The sequence below is a fragment of the Podarcis raffonei genome, chromosome 8 (assembly GCF_027172205.1).
Source record: "Podarcis raffonei isolate rPodRaf1 chromosome 8, rPodRaf1.pri, whole genome shotgun sequence".
Classification (NCBI taxonomy): Eukaryota; Metazoa; Chordata; class Lepidosauria; order Squamata; family Lacertidae; genus Podarcis; species Podarcis raffonei.
In genome coordinates, this window is record NC_070609.1 from 29,097,601 (window position 1) to 29,116,909 (window position 19,309).

The window sequence follows — 19,309 nt, forward strand, 5'->3', positions numbered from 1 at the left end:
CAGATTCACACATAACACTAAGCCAAACCACAGCTTAGTTCTGGCCAGTGTGGCAGCAGGGGGATTGGGGAGGACCAACTCAACCACAATTTACTCTCTGGGTACCCAAAGAACTTGTGTGAATGAGGATGAAGCACTTTACTGGATCCCCAATTCCCAGGGAGAGAACACAAAGCTGAGACACACAGTTTAACCATGGAGGATACTAAAAAAATTTTTTTTTGCTAGGCTTAGCAAATACAATTTCATTTTTCAACCTACTGAATATTTCAACTATGAAGCAAATGGCAGACACACACAGAATCACCCTCATTCCATAACTATAAAGCTGAGGTCGGCTACACTAAACCAAAAGAAAATTGAATTATTACAGGAGAACTCTTCTTGAGCTACCTTGAACCTTTTATAAAGGAAACTCATCTAAAGATATCCTTACCCAATATATTCATTTTCAGATGGGCCTTAGAATAATCAATTTATTCCTGAACCTTTTATCCCCGACTAAAAATCACAGTGACATATTCAATAGTTATATGCCAAATCCTATTTTTATAATGAGGGTGAAAAAAATGGTTTAGAGCTGGGGGGCAAAATAAGCTCTGCTCTATGGCACATGCATTCCTTCCACTATTCTCTCCCCCCCCCTTCACATTAGCTATCTAGTCACACATAACAGTTTAAATTGGGAGATTACAATTTTATGAATATAGCAATAACCTCAACCTCCACGGTCAGGGAAACTATAAAATGTGACTAGGTAGCAAAAAGTTGTTGCTGGTTTGTTTTGTAAATTGTTAGCTGATACACTGTTTTCCTTGGCTCACGTGAACAAAGGATTATCTAGCTGTTTAACATACCAAGGGATGATTTCATTAATTGGTTTGTGTCATCTATCTTATGCTTTAGATCTAGAAAATCCAAACCAAAGGTATGACCCCAGGTTCTTTGTCTTACCTGAACGTGTAATTTCCTGGCACCAGATTGGTCAGTTTCAGAATCGCAGTGTCTGCCGATACCTTCTCCTCCCGTAGAGGCCCCTTCAGTTCTTCCCAGTGGTAACTGACTATTTTGTCATCATCAGTACTGTCTGATTCAATGAAGACAGATAAAGCCACATTCCCAGTAAGTTCAGGAGGAATTAAAATCTATTTACAAAGTAGCTTAAGGCCATACTACCAGTATAGCAACTTTCACAAGGGACAAGAGTTAATTTTATTTTTAAACTGTCAAGCTATGCTTAATGTGCCATGTGATAAAAGAAAGAGTATTTAAAATATGAATGATAGTCCCCAGAAATGGGATTGCTGAATGAAACTAGGAATGAACACACTGGTAGAATCCATTCACCATTAATGTAAAGGTCCCAGAGTCTATCCCACATCACTTCAACAAAAAACGTCTCAGGTAGAAGGGCTGAAATTCTGGGGAGCCACTATCAGTAATACAATAATAAGCCAAAGTAGGGATGGGAAACCTCACACTGGGGGGGCCAAACGTGGCCTTCCAAGCCTCTCTAACTGGCCCCCTCCTCTGCCACCCCCTCACTAGAGCGGCTTTGCACTCTCCTTGAGTTTGCTCTGCTAGAATGTGTCACTGAACTCTAAAACTGCTTCTTGCTGGCCTGGAGGCGGGGGCTAGCCAACTGTACAAAGGAAAAACACACATCTATTGCTCTGCTTATTTTTGCCTCTAGCGCTGCCCACCCTGGCATGTGGCCCCCCCAGAAGGTTATCAGAAGGGAATGCAGATCTTGAGCTGAAAAACATACCCCAGCCCTGAGCTAAAGGGACCAGAAGGCTGATTCTGTGTGGAGCAGCTTTATATGTTTAAACAAGTCCAGTGAGCAGGTGTTTTCCTTGTACTGAGTTGGGGCTGCCCTAGTTTAACTAATGCATTTGTCAGTGAAGACCAGTAACTACAAATCTACATGTGCCCACAAATTGATCAACAGTCAGTGCATGATTTGAACTGATCCTAATGATACATCAGCCACATTCCGCTAGAATCCCGTTCCTTAATAGACAGTCTCACTCGGTCTCCTCCATGACTTTTATCTGAGGCTTGCAGGAATAGATTGCACTAGTTTTAGTAGGTACTTACGGCTGCCATCAATGACTGTTGAGGTAGTTGGTAGTGAGATCTCCAGGAACTGGGGTAACACAATGGCCACAGGGGGCTGATTCACTCGAGGCTCTGCAATGAAAAACAGAACTATTACAGCCACCATAGAAAGTTCCCATCCTAGTCAACTGCAGCATTGTAGCTAAGAGATGGAGCTGTGAATCAGGAAGTCCAGGGCTCAAACCTCACCTCTGCCATGAACTCACTAAATGGCCTTAAGGAAAGATGGTCTCTCCCAACCTCAGCAACTACTCCACGTCTTTTCAATTTGCAACATGGGATAAGGATTATAAAACAATAAACAAGAAGCACTTTGAACACTCGCAAAGAACTACATAAATTGTACATATTAAATTGTACATATTAATATATTATTGAACTTGTGGTTAAAACGGTTAAGACTAAAGGTGACTTTAGGCAAGCGAGCTCACTGAGCCTCAACCTTCCTGTTTCCAATATGGAAATAATACCACTAACTTATTTTACAGGATTATTGTAAGGATCACAGATATATAGCCGGTGAAGCGCTTTGAGTGCTTACAGGAAGTGGCACTTTCCACACGATCAATAGAAGTCACTACCTTCCTTCTATTGCTACAGTACAGAGCTCTGAGGAACCTTGGAACATATTAAGCCCTGCTAGCAGCACCTAGTGGTATTTGGAGGAATAACTATGCCAAGAATAGTAATACAGTCATACCTCAGGTTAAAGTTGCTTCAGGTTAAGCGTTTTCAGGTTGCGCTCCGCAGCAACCCAGAAGTAACAAAACGTGTTACTTCCGGGTTTCGCCGCTCAAAATGACGTCACGCGCATGCGCAGAAGCAGCAAATCGCGACCCGCAAATGCGGGTTGCGTTCGCTTTAGGATGCGAACAGGGCTCTGGAACGGATCCCGTTCGCATCCAGAGGTACCACTGTACATAGTTTGCCTTTCTTGCCACTGAGGAATCAAAACCAGCTCTCACACAACAGGAATGAGGGAGAAAAGGGGTATCTTAGTCAGCAGAGACCTGAATCTTGGTACTTTCCATTCTAGAAGTCAATCACTGGCTATTAGAAGCCATTAGGCCTACTTCCTCCCTTTTCATGGACAAAGAGGATCCAAGAGGAGATCTATGGCTGGTGAAATACAGGCTCTTTTACTTGGATGGCCATTCTCATCTTTGTTTATATGCCATTGTGACATTCTGAAGGAAACAGTGTTGGTAAAGGTATTCCTACCACTCCCTGGGAGGGGAGGGGAGCAGCAGCACCTGGCTGCTAATCCTTCCAAGGATCATCTGCTATTCTACTAGATCAAATATCTCAAACCATTTCAGACACAGGACCTGCTTTTAACTCAAACATGCATTGGGAGACCCATTTTTTAATCTTTCATTTGTATGGTGGTAGTGCTCCTGTTGTGACCCACCTTGGATCAGGCCACAACCCACTAATGGGTCCCGACCCACCAATTGAAGACTAGAAGAAGAAGAAGAAGAGTTTGGATTTGATATCCCGCCTTTCACTCCCTTTAAGGAGTCTCAAAGCGGCTAACATTCTCCTTTCCCTTCCTCCCCCACAACAAACACTCTGTGAGGTGAGTGGGGCTGAGAGACTTCAAAGAAGTGTGACTGGCCCAAGGTCACCCAGCAGCTGCAGGTGGAGGAGCGGAGACGCGAACCCGGTTCCCCAGATTAGGAGACTACCACTCTTAACCACTACACCACACTGTCTCTCTAGTGTGCTAGATCAAGTGTGCTAGATCAATGGTTCTTAACGATCAAGGCCTCCTGCTATGTTTGCAGCATCTGGCTTGGGCTATGCTATCATGGCACTGTTCATCTGTTGGGAGGGGAAAGCACCCAGACTGAATTCGGTCATATCAGGTCAGCACTGATAGCAGAGGCACTGGTGAGCAGCGACTTCATTGTCTGGTGGAAATTGCAAACTGGCAGGCAGAGAGGCAACCCTGGCATTAATGGGGAAATGGCCAAGTGACGAACACCAAGTTTCTAGATTTGCTGACAATACACACCCACACACCTGTTGTACCCAACATTTCCTAGGTGAAGGATAGGAAGATGTGAATTTGGACTATAAGCCATTCAACATCCTTTAATGGGTAGGAACAACCACCCACTCCTGGCACCACCTCTAGCTATTTTAGGAACCAGGCGAAAGCATTTTTATTCACCCTGGCCCTTAGATATTAACTTTCTGCTTATATCTTAGTGGGGTGAAGTTGGATTTGTGTGTGTGTGAGAGAGAGAGAGAGAGAGAAAGAGAGAGAGATACTTGTGTATTTTAGGCTGCTTTACCCTTTTGCATCGCTCTGAGTGCTTTGTTTCATTTTTTGAAAAAGAAACAAATAAACACAATAAGTAAATAAAATGAAAATAAACATTGAGACTAAGGAGAAGGAAGCTGACTGCCACTGCTGCCACTAGGACTGGTTGTAAATAAGAAGCAGACATGGTGGCCCCGGACTGAACCAGGCAGAGGTTGGTGGGACAGTGCCACACTTGCCCTAATGGACTAGCCTCCACTGAGTCAAACATTTGTGGACTCCTGTGCACAAATATCCTGCTTTCTCAGTTCCCTGGTTTTGCAGTCTTAAGTGCACTGAAATAGAAGAAAAACTTGTATAGCCAGAGATAACAGTACTGTGGGTGGAGGGGACAGGACCAAATGGGTACATAAGGGCAAATGAACAATGCTTCTATCCTATGACCTTCCAAAAAATATTAGCTATGACCAGCCTTGGTAGTAGCAACCAAATCTGGAGCAAATTCTGGCTCACAATTTGGCCCCATTTTGGATCACAATTTGTTTTGGGAAGTGTGAATTAGTTAGGTGTGCCTAATCACAAAGCTATGACAAGCAGGAAAGAAAATGACAGCCACTAAGAAGAGCACTCCTGATGCTGGTACCCACCATAAAACAAGGCAAAAGTTAGTGAATGGTTTTTCACATTCTGTTTCACCCAACACCTCCCTCCCACTGCAAATTTAGCCAAAATTTCTCCCTGGAGAACTTGCAGTCATTTTCATTAACACCCCCCCCCCAGCTGTCTACCACCTCAAGCTTTTGTGGAAATTGCTTTTAAAAAAAGGAAATATATAACCTACAAGCTGTAAATGTATCTGCTAAGCATACCTGGTTTAACTGTCACATTCACCATTCCTTCTCCATGAGCATTATCACCATCTACTATCACATTGAATTCGTACAGGCCAACTGTGAGCTAGCAAAGAAAATGAACAGGGCATATTAGACATGGGCAAGGCTGTGTCTACCTGTTCCCACCCCTAAATTAGACCACCACAATGATCTTAGTACCTCACAGCAAGCAACTGACATATACTGAATTATGAGAGACATGAGTCATTGATGCCATCTGCTCAGAAGAGAATAAATCCCTTCTCTATTTGGACCCTAACATCCTGCATTACCTGGGCCTTGTGCTCAGGTGGAAGTGGGGATACCGTATTTTTCGCTCTATAACACGCACCTGACCATAACACGCACGTAGTTTTTAGAGGAGGAAAATCCGTAGGCATGCCACCCGTAGGCATTCCCTCCATAACACGCACAGACATTTCCCCTTACTTTTTAGGAGGAAAAAAGTGAGTGTTATGGTGCAAAAAATACGGTATTTTATTTTTTTTGTCTACTGTGGACTCAGCAACGCAACAAAAGCAAGGAGAGGATGTGAACTCAAAGCCTCTAACAGTTTCATTGTACCTGACACCCCAGAGAACCACTCAGAGTCAGACAATATGTAGTTAGATGGGCCAATGGTCTGACAGCATAAAGCAGCTTCAGTACATATATATGTTACACACTTTAACATTTGCTTCCCCTAACCTTGCAGCACGACAGTGCAAAAGCCTACAACTGAAATTTTAGATTTAAGAGTTGCCAAAAAGCAAGAGATTCACCTTGGATAACTTGAGAATCTGTGAGTGCTGTCCTTCCATCTCTCCACTATAGTCAGTGGGGTGTGTGATCAGCCTCCAGTCATAGGAGTAGCTAGTCCCTAAACAAACAAACAAACAAACAAACAAACAAACAATCAAACAAACCAGAGGTTAGAAGAGCCCACTATCAAAAGAAACTGAATGAGAAGATCAAAGCAGCTCAGAAGCTTAAGCCTTATATTGAAGATTAAAACTAATGTCACTTCAAAACACTAAATTGTGTTATATCCACATGTGGTGGTCCAGCACATATTGGGAGTGAAACTGATGCAATAGAAAGGAATACTCATATAAGCTGAGATTTGAAAAACAAAAAATGAAATCTTTTCATACTGATTATGGCCAGAATATGTCATACTAAATCTTGGGAAAGAATGTCCATTCCCATCACTGCAGAGTGGGAAAGTAAAATATAAGAATATCTTGCTATATGAAATCTAATTAACTGCACCAGAATTAAAGGAGGGAGACTATACACTTAAAACATCCCATCCAAAAAAACCTTGCAGTGTAAGACATGTATCGAATACTGCAAAATAAAACGCACACTTCCACTGGCAGAGGAACGGGGGTGCGGACCGCCCCCGGCACCACTGTTCTGGTAGGGTGCCATTGCGGCACCCCCCCCCCGGACACGCGCTGCACCCCCTGCGCATGTCGAGCGCCATGCCCCTGCAGGCAGCGTGCCACGCCCCCAGAATGTGTGCCACGCCCCCAGGATGCGCACCACGCCCCCGACTGCTCTCCACCCCCGGTAGCGGAGCGTGCAGCTTCACCACTGCACACTTCCACCAACATAACATGCTTCTTTAGCGGGCTGGAAATTGTTGCTTATTCCAACTGACCATCTATATTTCTATTGGCAAGGAAATTTATTTATAAATAAAATGAAATTAACACCAAATATATATAACAGTATTTATAGAGCCCTTCCAGATGACCTGTTTATGTAGCATTACTCCTGATTTACTTCTACAAAGATAACATGGTAGTTAGACTATGACTGTTGAGCATGTACTCTGATTTGTTTACAGGATAGTTATATGAAAATGACCATTCATCCTGTATTCATTTTGATTTGCTTTTGGGGAGTTTACACATCTTCCCATTAATAATTCATTCATCCCACACTTTTCAGTGTATTTTGCACTTACTTAACTGCAAAACTTTTTTAAAAAGTGGATTTGTTATTCTAGGGCAACAGAGCACTTATTCCAGCTTAATTGTGAAAACTTAATTTGGCATGTGCTTTAATCCCTCTCACAAAATGGTAGCAGTTGGCACCCAAAATATATACAGTTGAGTCAGTTCTATGCCTATCTAAGCAACCATCTCTGCTCAGGAAAGAGCCTCCCCTGAACTCTTGCAAATATTTGCACTCTCAGGGTATATCAAAAGCTGTTCAAAGTGGAATTCAGTGTGTGGAGGCTGTGTACACACAACTGGCTCAGAACTGGCCAGTGTATCTTGGAGTTAGCCCAGATGAAGTTCTTCCTGCCATGCTCATGTGGACAGGCTTTACCTGTTGATTACCAAGCAGGTTTGACTGAGCGTTTCCAGCTTCATCGCCTATATTGAGCTGTCATTAAAGGAGCACGCATCTCTTCCAGCAAAACTAACAAGGTGGCAAACTCAGGTTTGCTACCATGTACTATGTGCCATAGCCCCCTGGGATCTACCTTTAGGTGGTGGAGGCAAGACGTATGCGTTCAGCTCCACTTCATTCTTTGGCAGTGTCACTTCAACACTGTCTCCAGCAGAAACTGCCAGTTTCTTAATAACTGTAAGAGAGAGAGAATTAAAAATTAAAAGACAAGGCCATTTCACATGTTACATTTTCCATTCATATACCCAGATGCTTATGGAAGAAGTATTGGCTCAGTTTGGATGTGATGGTAACTCATGGTTGAACTTTGCATGTAGGCCAGCCCTTCATTTCCTCCTTGCAACAGCCATTTTGTTATACAAAAAGGATATGACATTGTCACTTCAAAAAGAAGGGGAAAGCATGAGAGAGTAGAACACGTTGAAAAGTATGTATTCATTTTAAAAAGATGCAGCAAGGCACGACTGTAAGGAGATCAAAAGCATCCACCTTCCATTCTGAACTAACCAGAGATTCTCATTATGTCCAGTGCTTTTTTCTTAAAAAAAAAAGGTTAGGGGTACTCTCATTTTCCTACTCATATTGAAATACTGCCCCTCAATGAAGCCAAACTTAGATTCACAAAATGTTTAGGGGTATGCATCCCCCTGCGTCCACCCAGAAAAAAAGCACTGATTATGTCTAAACTGGTTTGTTTAAAGTATGGCTTGATCCTGACATGTCTGAACAAACTAGAGTCCTCCACCCCAACCCATTTGGATACAATGAGAAACTCTGGTTTGTTTTAAACCAGAAGCAAAAGCTTCCAATCTTCCCTCACCCACACTAAGTTTAAGGGTTGCTGCTGCTGCTTGTTGTGCATGCCATGCTAACCAACACTTTTAAACCTGTTACATCCAAAAGGGGCCATTGTGTGAATGAGTCATATGCTTCTCAATTAACTACAGCAGTTTCCAATATTCTGGAGCCTGGAATACGGAAATGCATGTTTTTGATGAGAAGCAAGCTGTGCGTAATAACCCCGGGCACAGAAATTGCTTGCAGAAATCATCCCACGTCTCAAAATTAAAGTGCACCACAAGCCCTTAGTTGAAAAAGCTTTAGAAATAACAAGCTACAAATTATTAAACTATAACATCCCATCCTTTAAACTTAGATGCCATTTGAGATTTTAAACTGAAAGTGAATACAAACCAACAGAATCATACAGAAATTAAACTCTTTGCTATCTTTCTGGAAAATTCAACATGCACTTTGTGCTCTGTACTGAAGGGAGATGTCAGCCAGGTGCAGTAGAGATGAGAAGAGCTGAATCAGATATGTTTCAGGAGACAATCTAGCTGCTCTTTCTCAAACTGAGAGGGACAAGAGCCTCTATTTATTCAACTGTAAGCTTAGCCTTTTGCTAAGAATTTGCACTATTCTGAGCTGGAAACTGAGAAGCATTTTAAGGTCCAAGTAAGTATGCAGTTCCCATAAAATTTAACTCTCTGGTACTTGTTGTACCTTTGCATACGGGGTGGTATCACTGAAATTGATCTTTATGCTTTGTTTCAATTTTAAAAGCACTCCAGTTCTTCTCAAACAGATCAGCCCTTCATTGCCCCCTTGCAATAAACATACAACAAAAATGAAATGGCACTTTAGCTTCAGAATAAGAGGGGGGGATATGGAACAGTAGAACACCTTCAGAATTATCTACAGTGGTACCTTGGGTTAAGTACTTAATTCATTCCGGAGATCAGTTCTTAACCTGAAACTGTTCTTAACCTGAAGCACCACTTTAGCACAGAAATTGTGCCGTGCCGCCGGAGCACAATTTCTGTTCTCGTCCTGAAGCAAAGTTCTTTACCCGAGGTACTATTTCTGGGTTAGTGTAGTCTGTAACCTGAAGTGTATGTAACCTGAGGTACCACTGTATTTAAACAACAGAGAGGGAAGTAAAACATATATGACCATAGACCATATATAGAGTTAGAACACTAGTCCCTCAAACTCAGTATTGCCCAAACTAGTGCTAGGGATTCTGTGGCCCTTCAGACATTGGACTGCAGCTCCCATCAGTCCTGCCAGCATGACCAATAACAGGTGTGCAACAACATCTGGAGGGCCACCAGTTCCCCACCACTGGTCTACACTGCATGACAGTGGCTCTCTAGCGTTTAGACAAGAGCTTTTCCCCAGTCCTACCTGGAGATACAAGGGATGGAACCTGGAGCCTTCTGTATACAAAGCATGAGCCCTTCCCTCAAAATATACTTGGAGAAGAGGTATAGCGTTGGGGCCAAGACTGAGAGTTGCAAAATAACCTTACCTCAACCACAAACCCACTAGGTGACTTTAAGCAAGCCACACAGTCACACACACTCCACCTGAGGAGAAGAGGACTGGCCTCCTTTACAGGACTGTTACAAAGGTTCATGAGATAAATGAGTGTGAAGTTCTTTGAATACTTGAAATGTGTTATATAAACGCTAATTATTATAATGATGAGCACAGTTGAGTGGTACCAGCAGCCACCATTTTCTTTTCTTTTCTTAAAAAAATGAGTTTTGTTTTGTTTGCTGCTGATTGACAGAAACTGGGTGCAAAAGGGAACCAGGCACAGCACAGGTGTGCAGAAGGGAAAAATCTGAAATTGATACTTCTGGGGGCTTAGTCATCAGCTGTTGGTATGAAAGTCCCAGCCAGGCTGCCAGAGAAGGAGAATGACAAAATCGAAATGGGAATGTAGAAAACAGAGATGTAAAATGTAAAAATTAAAAGATCTCAAACTGAAGGTAGAAGTTAGAGGTGGGTCCCAGGAAAGGCAGCTGTATATAGGTTTTTGTAATTACTGTATTTTTCGCCCTATAGGACGCACTTTTTCCCCTCCAAAAATGAAGGGGAAATCTGGGTGCGTCCTATGGGGCGAATGGGGGCTTCCGCTGAAGCTTGGAGAGCGAGAGGGGTCGGTGCGCACCAACCCCTCTCGCTCTCCAGGCTTCAGGAAGACATCCGCAGCCTAGGCAGCCCTGCGGGAGGTCCCGCAGGGATGTCTAGGCTGCGGATAGCAGCCTGCTTCCTGGAGCGTCGGGCGCTCTGCTTTCAGGGCGCCCGGCGCTTCGGGAACACATCCGCAGCGTGGGGAGCCCTGTGGGAGTTCCCCACAGGGCTCCCCACGCTGCGGATAGCAGCCTGCCGCCCGGCGGGCGGGGCGCCCTGAAGCAGAGCGCCCCGCGCTCTGGACAGACATCCGCAGCGTGGGGAGCCCTGCAGGAGTTCCCCGCAGGGCTCCCCATGCTGCGGATAGCAGCCTGCCGCCCGGCGGGCAGGACACCCTGAAGCAGAGCGCCCCTCGCGCCGGGCAGACATTGGCCAGCCCCACAAGCTCAGGGGACAGCAGGGAGGCGCAGCGCCGCCATCCCGCTGTTCCTCGACCTGGTTCGGTTTCCCTGACCTGCTTTTGGGGGGGAAATAAAGGGAAAATTTTTTTCCTTTATTTCCCCCGCAAAAAACTAGGTGCGTCCTATGGGGCGGAGCGTCCTATGGGACGAAAAATACGCTATTTATCATTTGAGGCCAAACACTGTAAAACGTTTATTTCACTTAATCAAGCGATGCACAACACAAAAGAGTAGCTGTGGAAAAGTGCAAAACCAGAATGATACGTTCCTAGATCTTGTACAATATCCCCAAAAGGTTTTTTTTCCTCTTCCGAACTAAGATAGCAAGATGTGATGTTTTAAACAAGCACTAGAAGAAAACTTCTGTCAAAACATTTGGCAAATGAACAGTCAGATTAAGAGCTGAGATTGTGGAACTATGCCAGTAGCATTTAAAAGCAGGCTTACAACATCTCCTCAGCCGACAGTTGCTCTTACCTGGCGTTGGGGCAGCAGTGCTGGGTTGCACAGCAGGGTTTGTTGGAACTACAGGATTACTATCATTGGTGGGGGCGCCAGTTGGAACAGAAGTAACCAGCTGCGTTTCCCCCATACCCTTCCCATGAAGACTGCCAGAAGTTGGAATGGCATCCTCCAACGACAAAGGCTGGGTAGAAGTGTTGTTGGATGGCTCGACTTTCTCAGCGTTTGCAACAGGACTGGGGAATGTAGCTGCCAGAGAGGGTTCTGAAGTAGAGGCTCCAGCAGGGGCCTAGTGAAAGCAAGAAAGGAACGTGAGAAAGCATTTACTGACAACAACATCCAAAATGGCATTTACAACTTAACTCTTATCATCACTAGTCATGAAAATTTCCCCAACTGTGTCAGAAATTTCACCCCATTCAGAGGAAGAGTAGGGAAGATGTAGTAGTAGTTGTAGTAGTAATAGTCATTATTAATGTATGTGTCATATCACTTGAGAAAAACATGTTTGGCTAGAAACAGCTGGTGGTGCGCACACGTGCACAAATTGCACATTTCTGGACAAGAAAGAGAGGGGGGAAATCAAGTTTCTGGAGACCGAATGCTGACTGGAGAAAGTGCATACTGCCTGGAAAATGTGCAAAATGCAATTGAGATATGCACACTCCCAGGGGCCTGTTGAAGGTTAGGTATCCTGACTAGAGAACGGATAAAATTCTGTCAATATATGCACATTTCCCAAGGCCTATTGCAGATTATGTATCTCGACTGGGACATGTGCACAATTCCTTCTTCATGGAATGATTATATACACTTGAATATGCACAGTGGCTCGTTATGCACATTAACCACTCAGTTTACATTCCTTTAAATCAGGGGTAGGCAACCCAAGGCCCGTGGGAATCAGCATGTTTTTACATGAGTAGAAAGTGTCCTTTTATTTAAAATGCATCTCTGTGTTATTTGTGGGGCATAGGAACTCGTTCATTTCCCCCCAAAAAATATAGTCCAGCCCACCACATGGTCTGAGGGACTGTGGACCAGCCCATGGCTGAAAACGGTTGCTGACCCCTGCTCTAAATTGTAAAATTCCTTCCCTACAGAGGTGCATGTCACACCTTCACTATACAGATTTCAGCTAACACTTTATCCTGGCCTTTGCATGCCTGAGAGGTATGCTTTAAATTGTTGTAACCTGCCTTGGAACCTGTTGGTGAAGGGTGCAAATAATAATAATAGGCCTGAATGGCAAAAAAATGATGGGATTATGCAGAAGTAAATTAACAAACAGTCTCTGCCACATGAGAGAACTGGATGTTCAAAAGGAGCACATTGTGCAAACAGAATTTCTGGCTTTATGGTCAAGAACTTGGGTGACAAGCCCATTTTGCTCACTTATAAAATACTCCCACTTTTGAGTGCCGTGAGAGACTAATCAGACCAGTGTAAACAAGACAAGGGGACAGACGAAAACAATTTCCTTTCTTTCAAAAGAAAATTCCTTCCCCAGGCCCTCCTCATTCCGGTGGGTAGCCTGAGGCAGCCAGAACCAGACATTTCAGCTTTAACTGGGCTTATCTGTATATGCTACATATTTTCTTCAGTTGATCTTTGTATAGCATAAGATGAACATTTAAATCACAGCACACAGAAATATCAACAACCTGGACTTGATTTTCATAACAAACAAAAAAATCACAGCACACTTTCTTGTGACAAAGTCAAATGGCAATACTTAAAAGGTCAAGCTAAGGGCGAGAAATCCATTACTTCTGTTATCATATACGTTATGTAATTTGGGAAGGAGAGTACCAGCACATAAAGCTCTGGATTTGAACTCTGGGCTCAGGGCCCCAGTTATGAAATAATTTTGGGTTGCGGTGATGTTCTGTTCAAGATGTGGTACCAGCTGAATTTAAAGGGATGATCAAAACACACATTCAATTCATAGATGGAGAGAGAGACCACTGGAGACTATTGGACTGAGTCAATCTGGATTATGAAATGTTGGTGACAGAACTAGTTATCTGGTTTAGTATATGAATTTGATAGGCTGATAATGTTCATATCATTTTGGATCAAGCCTTGTTTCCTCAAGAAGCTATTCTCTGGTATGGAATGTTAAATGAGATTCTGAAGGTGTACAGCCCGGAGACCAAGTGCCCCAAATCACAATGTACACTAACTTTATTTAATGTTAACCCATGGCTCTCAATGAAACTCTTGTTGATTGTTGCAAAACTACAAAGCCAGTTGCTTTGAAGGCATATGAAAAGAAGTTCTTTCAACATTGCAGCCTCATATGCAATGAACTCTCATTTGCTATTGTGAACTATGTGATGAAATCATCAAATCAACAAGCAGGCTCATGTTGGCAAGCAACTTCTCCAATTGTGTAAATCAATTATCTCAATTATTTCTTGCACAGATTTTATGTGGTGGTTGCCTCCTCATTCAGACCCTCTCTTCTCTTGCATGGTTTTTGTGTTTTTTTAGTGGGAGATTGAGAAGCCTTTCCACAATAGCTGATGTTCAATGGGCTGGGGTGCACAGCAAGAGAGATCAAACTACATTTCTCAGGATGTAATATACAACTGTGTGCACATTGCACAGCACCATCACTGCACATGTGCTAACTATCTGGAACTCTCTTAAAACAGACATCTGTTTCAGGACAATCACCAAGAAAGCTTGCACTGAGCCAATTCAAGACAGGGAGTGCAGTTTGCCCATCAATAGTCTAGAAATAGACACAGGCACATACATTTTTAATATGTGCAACCTTTTCATAAGAAACTGTTATGAAACAGTTCTCAAAATTCAAAGGTTTGTTACTGGCAAAATCTGGTTTCTTCCCTCTTGGTTCCTCCACATATTATGCTGATGAACAGCCTTCTGTGTCAATCCCTATGTTTTTAGGGGCAGGGGGTCACGTTCTAATATATCTAGAACAATGTTGAACTCTGATCACTCTGCAGAAGTCACAGGACCTAAATTTGCAAATGCAGCAAATATGATCAGTAACCAAGGCAAGCAAACACTGGCCAAGGATAAAGACACTTCAGCTACACCACAGTCAAAGTGGAAGGCAAGAAACACTAACCTTGTAAGAGTTTCATTTGAAAAAAGTGCATTATTTATAGGGGTTGCTTCTGCAAGCATACCACAGTGATGCAGCAGCAGACCCCTTAATCAACAGTGCTGTACTTGAATACTTCTCTTGACTAGTCAATCACTGTTGTCTGACTCAAATGCACAGCATTGCGCTTGAAGACAAAGGCGCTAATTTGGCAATGGAGCCAGGCTGCAACTTGGCACGTGACAGACTCTCACTCACTCTCATGAGCATATGCCAATTTGTCTTCCTGAGGGGTTTTCAAACATTTTTAATATGAGCAGTAAATGTGAGACTATCTTCCCCCAACATAATGCTTCTGTTGTAGGGAAAATGCAGTGTGTTGGTATTGGCAAAATGAAATACCTTCTCTCTCACCAAGTGTGTTTGTTACAACAGTTTGGATAATAGATACATGAATGTCACAGGCAGGTCCACAGACAAGTGCGTGCAACATCATTATGAGTTTCTGTTCTGCCCTGTATTTGTTGCATACAGTACTGTTTTTATTCTGCTGCAGTTTGTCTTCCGCCAAAAATTTCATTATTTGTCTTTCACTGAAGTGAAATGACATAACTTATGTAAAGTATTTAAATAATTACATAATTTAGGTTGCCATTATATTATTCCATTCCGTCCCATTCATTTAAATGCAAAGGGAACACAATGCAAAATGGGTGGCAGAAGCATAATCAGTTATGTATCCGTTGCCGACTGAAAACAACAGTGAATACCAATTATATTCACTAGATTGATTTCGGTTCCAGACACGGGGCAAAAAAGTGAATGCTGATAATTCCTGCTCCTTTTTCTGCTTTCTTTGGAATTCTCTGACATCGTTAGACATCCCCAGTAATTAATAATTCCTGCCCTATCATTATTGCATCTCATACACAGCATGACTTCCCTTTATTCCACAGCCCCAGTCTCATTATGTGGAGGTACACTGATACAGTTTATGTTTAATGCAATGTAGTGCTAAGAATAAGATGTGGTATTTTCCCCTTGCTTGCCTTAGACAACAGCCAGGGTACGCCAAATTCTTGTTAACATTTTCTCACTTCATTTCCCTCAGAACATTATTTGATCCTATGAGAATATGTCTTAAATCCACTATTTATCAATCAAGCTACAATACTGCTTTAAGAAGCAAAATATTCTTTAAAAATGCCACTTCCAAGGGAGAATGCCAGGTTGGGACTGGGAGCTCTATAGCAATGCAGGAGGTTGCTGGGCAGCAGTGTGTGTATCCTATCCCTTTCCCACTCCTGAATATCTCCCCGCAACCCTGAAAAGCACTGCAAGGCTCCTGCTTCTGGTTGACTGGAGCCCTGAACAGGAGTATGCCTGAGAGGGTGGAGATACACAGCAACACTGCCTGGCAAGTCCTTTTAAATTACTATAAGAAGCAAAATAGACAGTGTGCATCAATCTTTAAATGTACATAACTACACTTAGATCTTGTAGGAGGACGTGGGTTATAGGACTACTCGTGGCTGTGATTTTAAGATGGCTTTTGTGCAAATTATATTCTCTTTTTCTTATGAAGATTTTTGTCCTGTGGGGAACTTCAGTTATCGCAAAACCTGCTTTCCATAACTTGGAAATCAAAAAATGTAAGTTCACCATGAGAGAAATCACAAATGGGTCTTTAGTGGTAACCCTAGGGAAGTGGCCTGGAATTGCAGCAAAACATCAGATTTCAGAGAATTTATTTTTACAGCCTTAATTTTACATTCTCTGCTCAGCTGGAGCATTAGAAGAGAATCTGATAGCTCAGAACTCAACACCCTGTTGTTGAAATCAGCAGGGAAATTAGGGACACATTACTATTTATCACTTAGGGCAAGCAAGAATCAATCTTAGCAGAGGGATTGCAGTGCAGTCTCTACCACACTGGATCACTTCCTGAGTGACAGTCTCTTGTGAGAGGCCAGATGGTTACGGTTTTAGGGAAGCATCATTATTGATGTATTGCTGAAACAGAGGAGCCAAACAGCAGTTCCTAAGTGACTGTTAAGAAGTCAAGGGCTGAGGGACAGCTGAGTCAGCAAGGCAAAGTTAAACCATGCGGTTGTTTTGCATGCTAACTAGGATAGCTCCAGGTTTCCTAGTCGTGTCCTTTGGCTCTGAGCCACATCCTGTTCCACAAGGTTGGCAGTTCTCATATCACAGCTGCAATGTAACCTGGGACTGCAAAATCTGCAACCAGGTACATGAGAATAACAGCTTTTAAGAACCACAATCTACTGAAAACATACTAAGTTGAGCAAGGGATTTCTAAAAATGAGATAGACCCCACTGATAAAGAGTTATGTCACTGAGTTGTCTGCTGTGGTAGACTCTCTGTTGCACCCTTACCTGGATGCGAGTAAAAAAGTACACTTGGTACACACCCCACACATATGCTGAGTTCAACCATTCTGTTTGTTGCACTGGCAATGAAGTTATAAGCAACCAGTTTTATTTCTAACTACGAAGGGGGAAGACTGGGAGATGTTTGGCAGGTCTGTGGCCAAGGTGCCTGGAAAGCCTGGGCTATGCAAGGCTAAATCAGCACTTGTAGCCTTTTGTGCTCCAGAACAGGAAAGGTCAGTGCAGGCAGAGGGGTGATCTCTAGGAAAAAGTGATCCAAGCAGCTTTACCTAATGGTGCCCAAGCTGGAATGCTCTCCACCAGAAAATCCAGTGTGTGGGAGGTTAGACTTTCAGCAGTTGTGTCTAAACTGTAATGGTCCTCCCCCCCCCCACCAGCACTCCTCTTAGAAAAGGCACGTGAGTTACCTTCAATCAGGAGTGTCCAAGGCAGTGTATGCCCTTCTCTGCCAGACCTTCCCTCTGTCTGACGTACCTTCAAGCAGAGGCATCCCAGCTGACAAGTTCCCTTCCCTTCCAGCCTTTCTTAAGGAAAAAGCTGGGGGGGGGGCGTCTTCCAACTTCATCTTTTTACTTGACAGACATATCTCTCCATCATCACAATTCATGGACATATTTCAGCCAGACAAAATTGTCTGAGAAGAGCATGGAGCAAAGCCAGTGAGGAGTGTGACTTGAGGAGTGTCCCAAGGGCTGTATAGAGAGGCCTGGAAGGCTGCATTCAGTCTCTGGGCTTGAGGTTCCTCATCAGTAGTGGGCTTTCAAGCAAGTCAGACCTATCCAGTTCATTAATCCACAAATGCAAGAGTGAACCTTTGAGTATCATTTCTCATCAAGGCAGTGGACTGAACATTTTAAAACTGCACTGATTCTAACCACCGTTTTCAAAATTGTTTTGATTTTTTTTATTTCTTAGAATTTCCAAACAATGTCAAGTATGTTGCTGCTATTGTGCAATAAAAAAGGATTATAAAGCATTTATACAACAGAATTTGGATTAGTGTTGACATTAACAATATTATCTTGCACTTACCCTCATGAGGCCACTCCCAGCAAGGTCACTTGGTCTGTTCACATTATTGCTGCTGGGGGGAGATGAGCTTTTGAATTTGGTTGTTCTCAAGTCTTCACTGTTTGGCAGCAGGTTTTTTTCTGGATCAATGTGGTTTCTGTGAAGGTTTGTTTCTTGATGTGAAGAAGGAGCTTCCGTCAGATCATTATGGGTGGATTTATTATCCAAGGGCTGAGATGGAGCAGGATGGGCTACAGGACCTCCGCTGCTGGAGCCTGTGTCCCTCTTAAGAGAGCTTCCCCTGGTGTCTGCCAAGTGTGCTCTGTAAGCCAGCAACTCTTTGAAGGACCTTCTCATCCTTGTTTTACTTTGATGTCCTTCCCTCCAGTCCAGCCACTTAGGAAGATAACCTCTCCTCTCTGCTGCAGGTTGGGCATTTATCGTATGCTCAGATCTCTTTACAAACACCAAGATCGAGTCAGTGGTGTTGGTCCAGATTGCCTGACACCAGTGAGGCTTGATACAGTTCACCTGGATGCACATCTTTCCCTTGAGCCAAAAGGCATCACAGGTAGGGCTCTGACAGCAAGTAGCTTGACAAGATTGGACAGAGTGAAATCCTTCCAACAGCTGGAAGTGAACACCATCCAGTGACCTCAAATGGCCTCCCTGAAGAGCCTTCCCTGGCTGGCAAGTGCCTCTAGTCCAGCTTGCATCTGAGCAAAGAGAAATAAAATGATAATTTTAAATAAGAATCCAACAGCATAGATGTAATCCAGGAAATAATTATATCTGGGTTGTTGTTGTTGGTTTTTTTTTTAAAAAAACCCTACTTCATTTCTACTCTCTAGTAATAAACATAACTTATCAGGGGTGGGTGTCATCAGCATATTGATGGCGCTTCACTCCAAATCCCCCAATGACAGTTCACAATAACTTCAAAAGGTATTAAACAAAATGGGTTACAAGACTGGAGCCTGCAGAATACCACAAAATAATTCCTATGGGGCTAAGCAGTAGCAACCCAATTATAGTCTCTGGAGCCAGACCTCAATAAAGAAGAACCATAGCAATGTGCTGTCTCTAACTCCCAAAATCATGTGATAGTCCACAAGGATACCATGGTCAATGGTATCAAAAGCTGTGGTGCAGTCAAGGAGAATTAACAAAGTCACACTCCTCCTGTCCTTCTCCCCAAACAGGTCACTGCTCAGGGTGATCAATGGAGTTTCCATCCCAATATCCAGGCCTGAAGCTGGAATGAAATGGG

The 19,309-nt window shown here is 43.2% G+C and overlaps 1 protein-coding gene across 3 annotated transcripts in view; it reads right to left on the reverse strand.

Moving 5' to 3' along the window:
* The window catches only part of KIAA0319L (KIAA0319 like), a 63,147-nt gene that overhangs the window by 28,480 nt on the left and 15,358 nt on the right, over positions 1 to 19,309 (reverse strand). For all 3 annotated transcript variants that reach the window (XM_053398832.1, XM_053398834.1, XM_053398833.1), the window contains 7 exons: positions 18,061 to 18,755; positions 11,553 to 11,826; positions 7,763 to 7,864; positions 6,045 to 6,142; positions 5,260 to 5,347; positions 2,101 to 2,193; positions 955 to 1,087 (listed from right to left, as the gene is read on the reverse strand). In XM_053398832.1, coding sequence (XP_053254807.1) covers positions 955 to 1,087; positions 2,101 to 2,193; positions 5,260 to 5,347; positions 6,045 to 6,142; positions 7,763 to 7,864; positions 11,553 to 11,826; positions 18,061 to 18,755 — 1,483 coding nt within the window. The remainder of the gene's footprint in view (positions 1 to 954; positions 1,088 to 2,100; positions 2,194 to 5,259; positions 5,348 to 6,044; positions 6,143 to 7,762; positions 7,865 to 11,552; positions 11,827 to 18,060; positions 18,756 to 19,309) is intronic.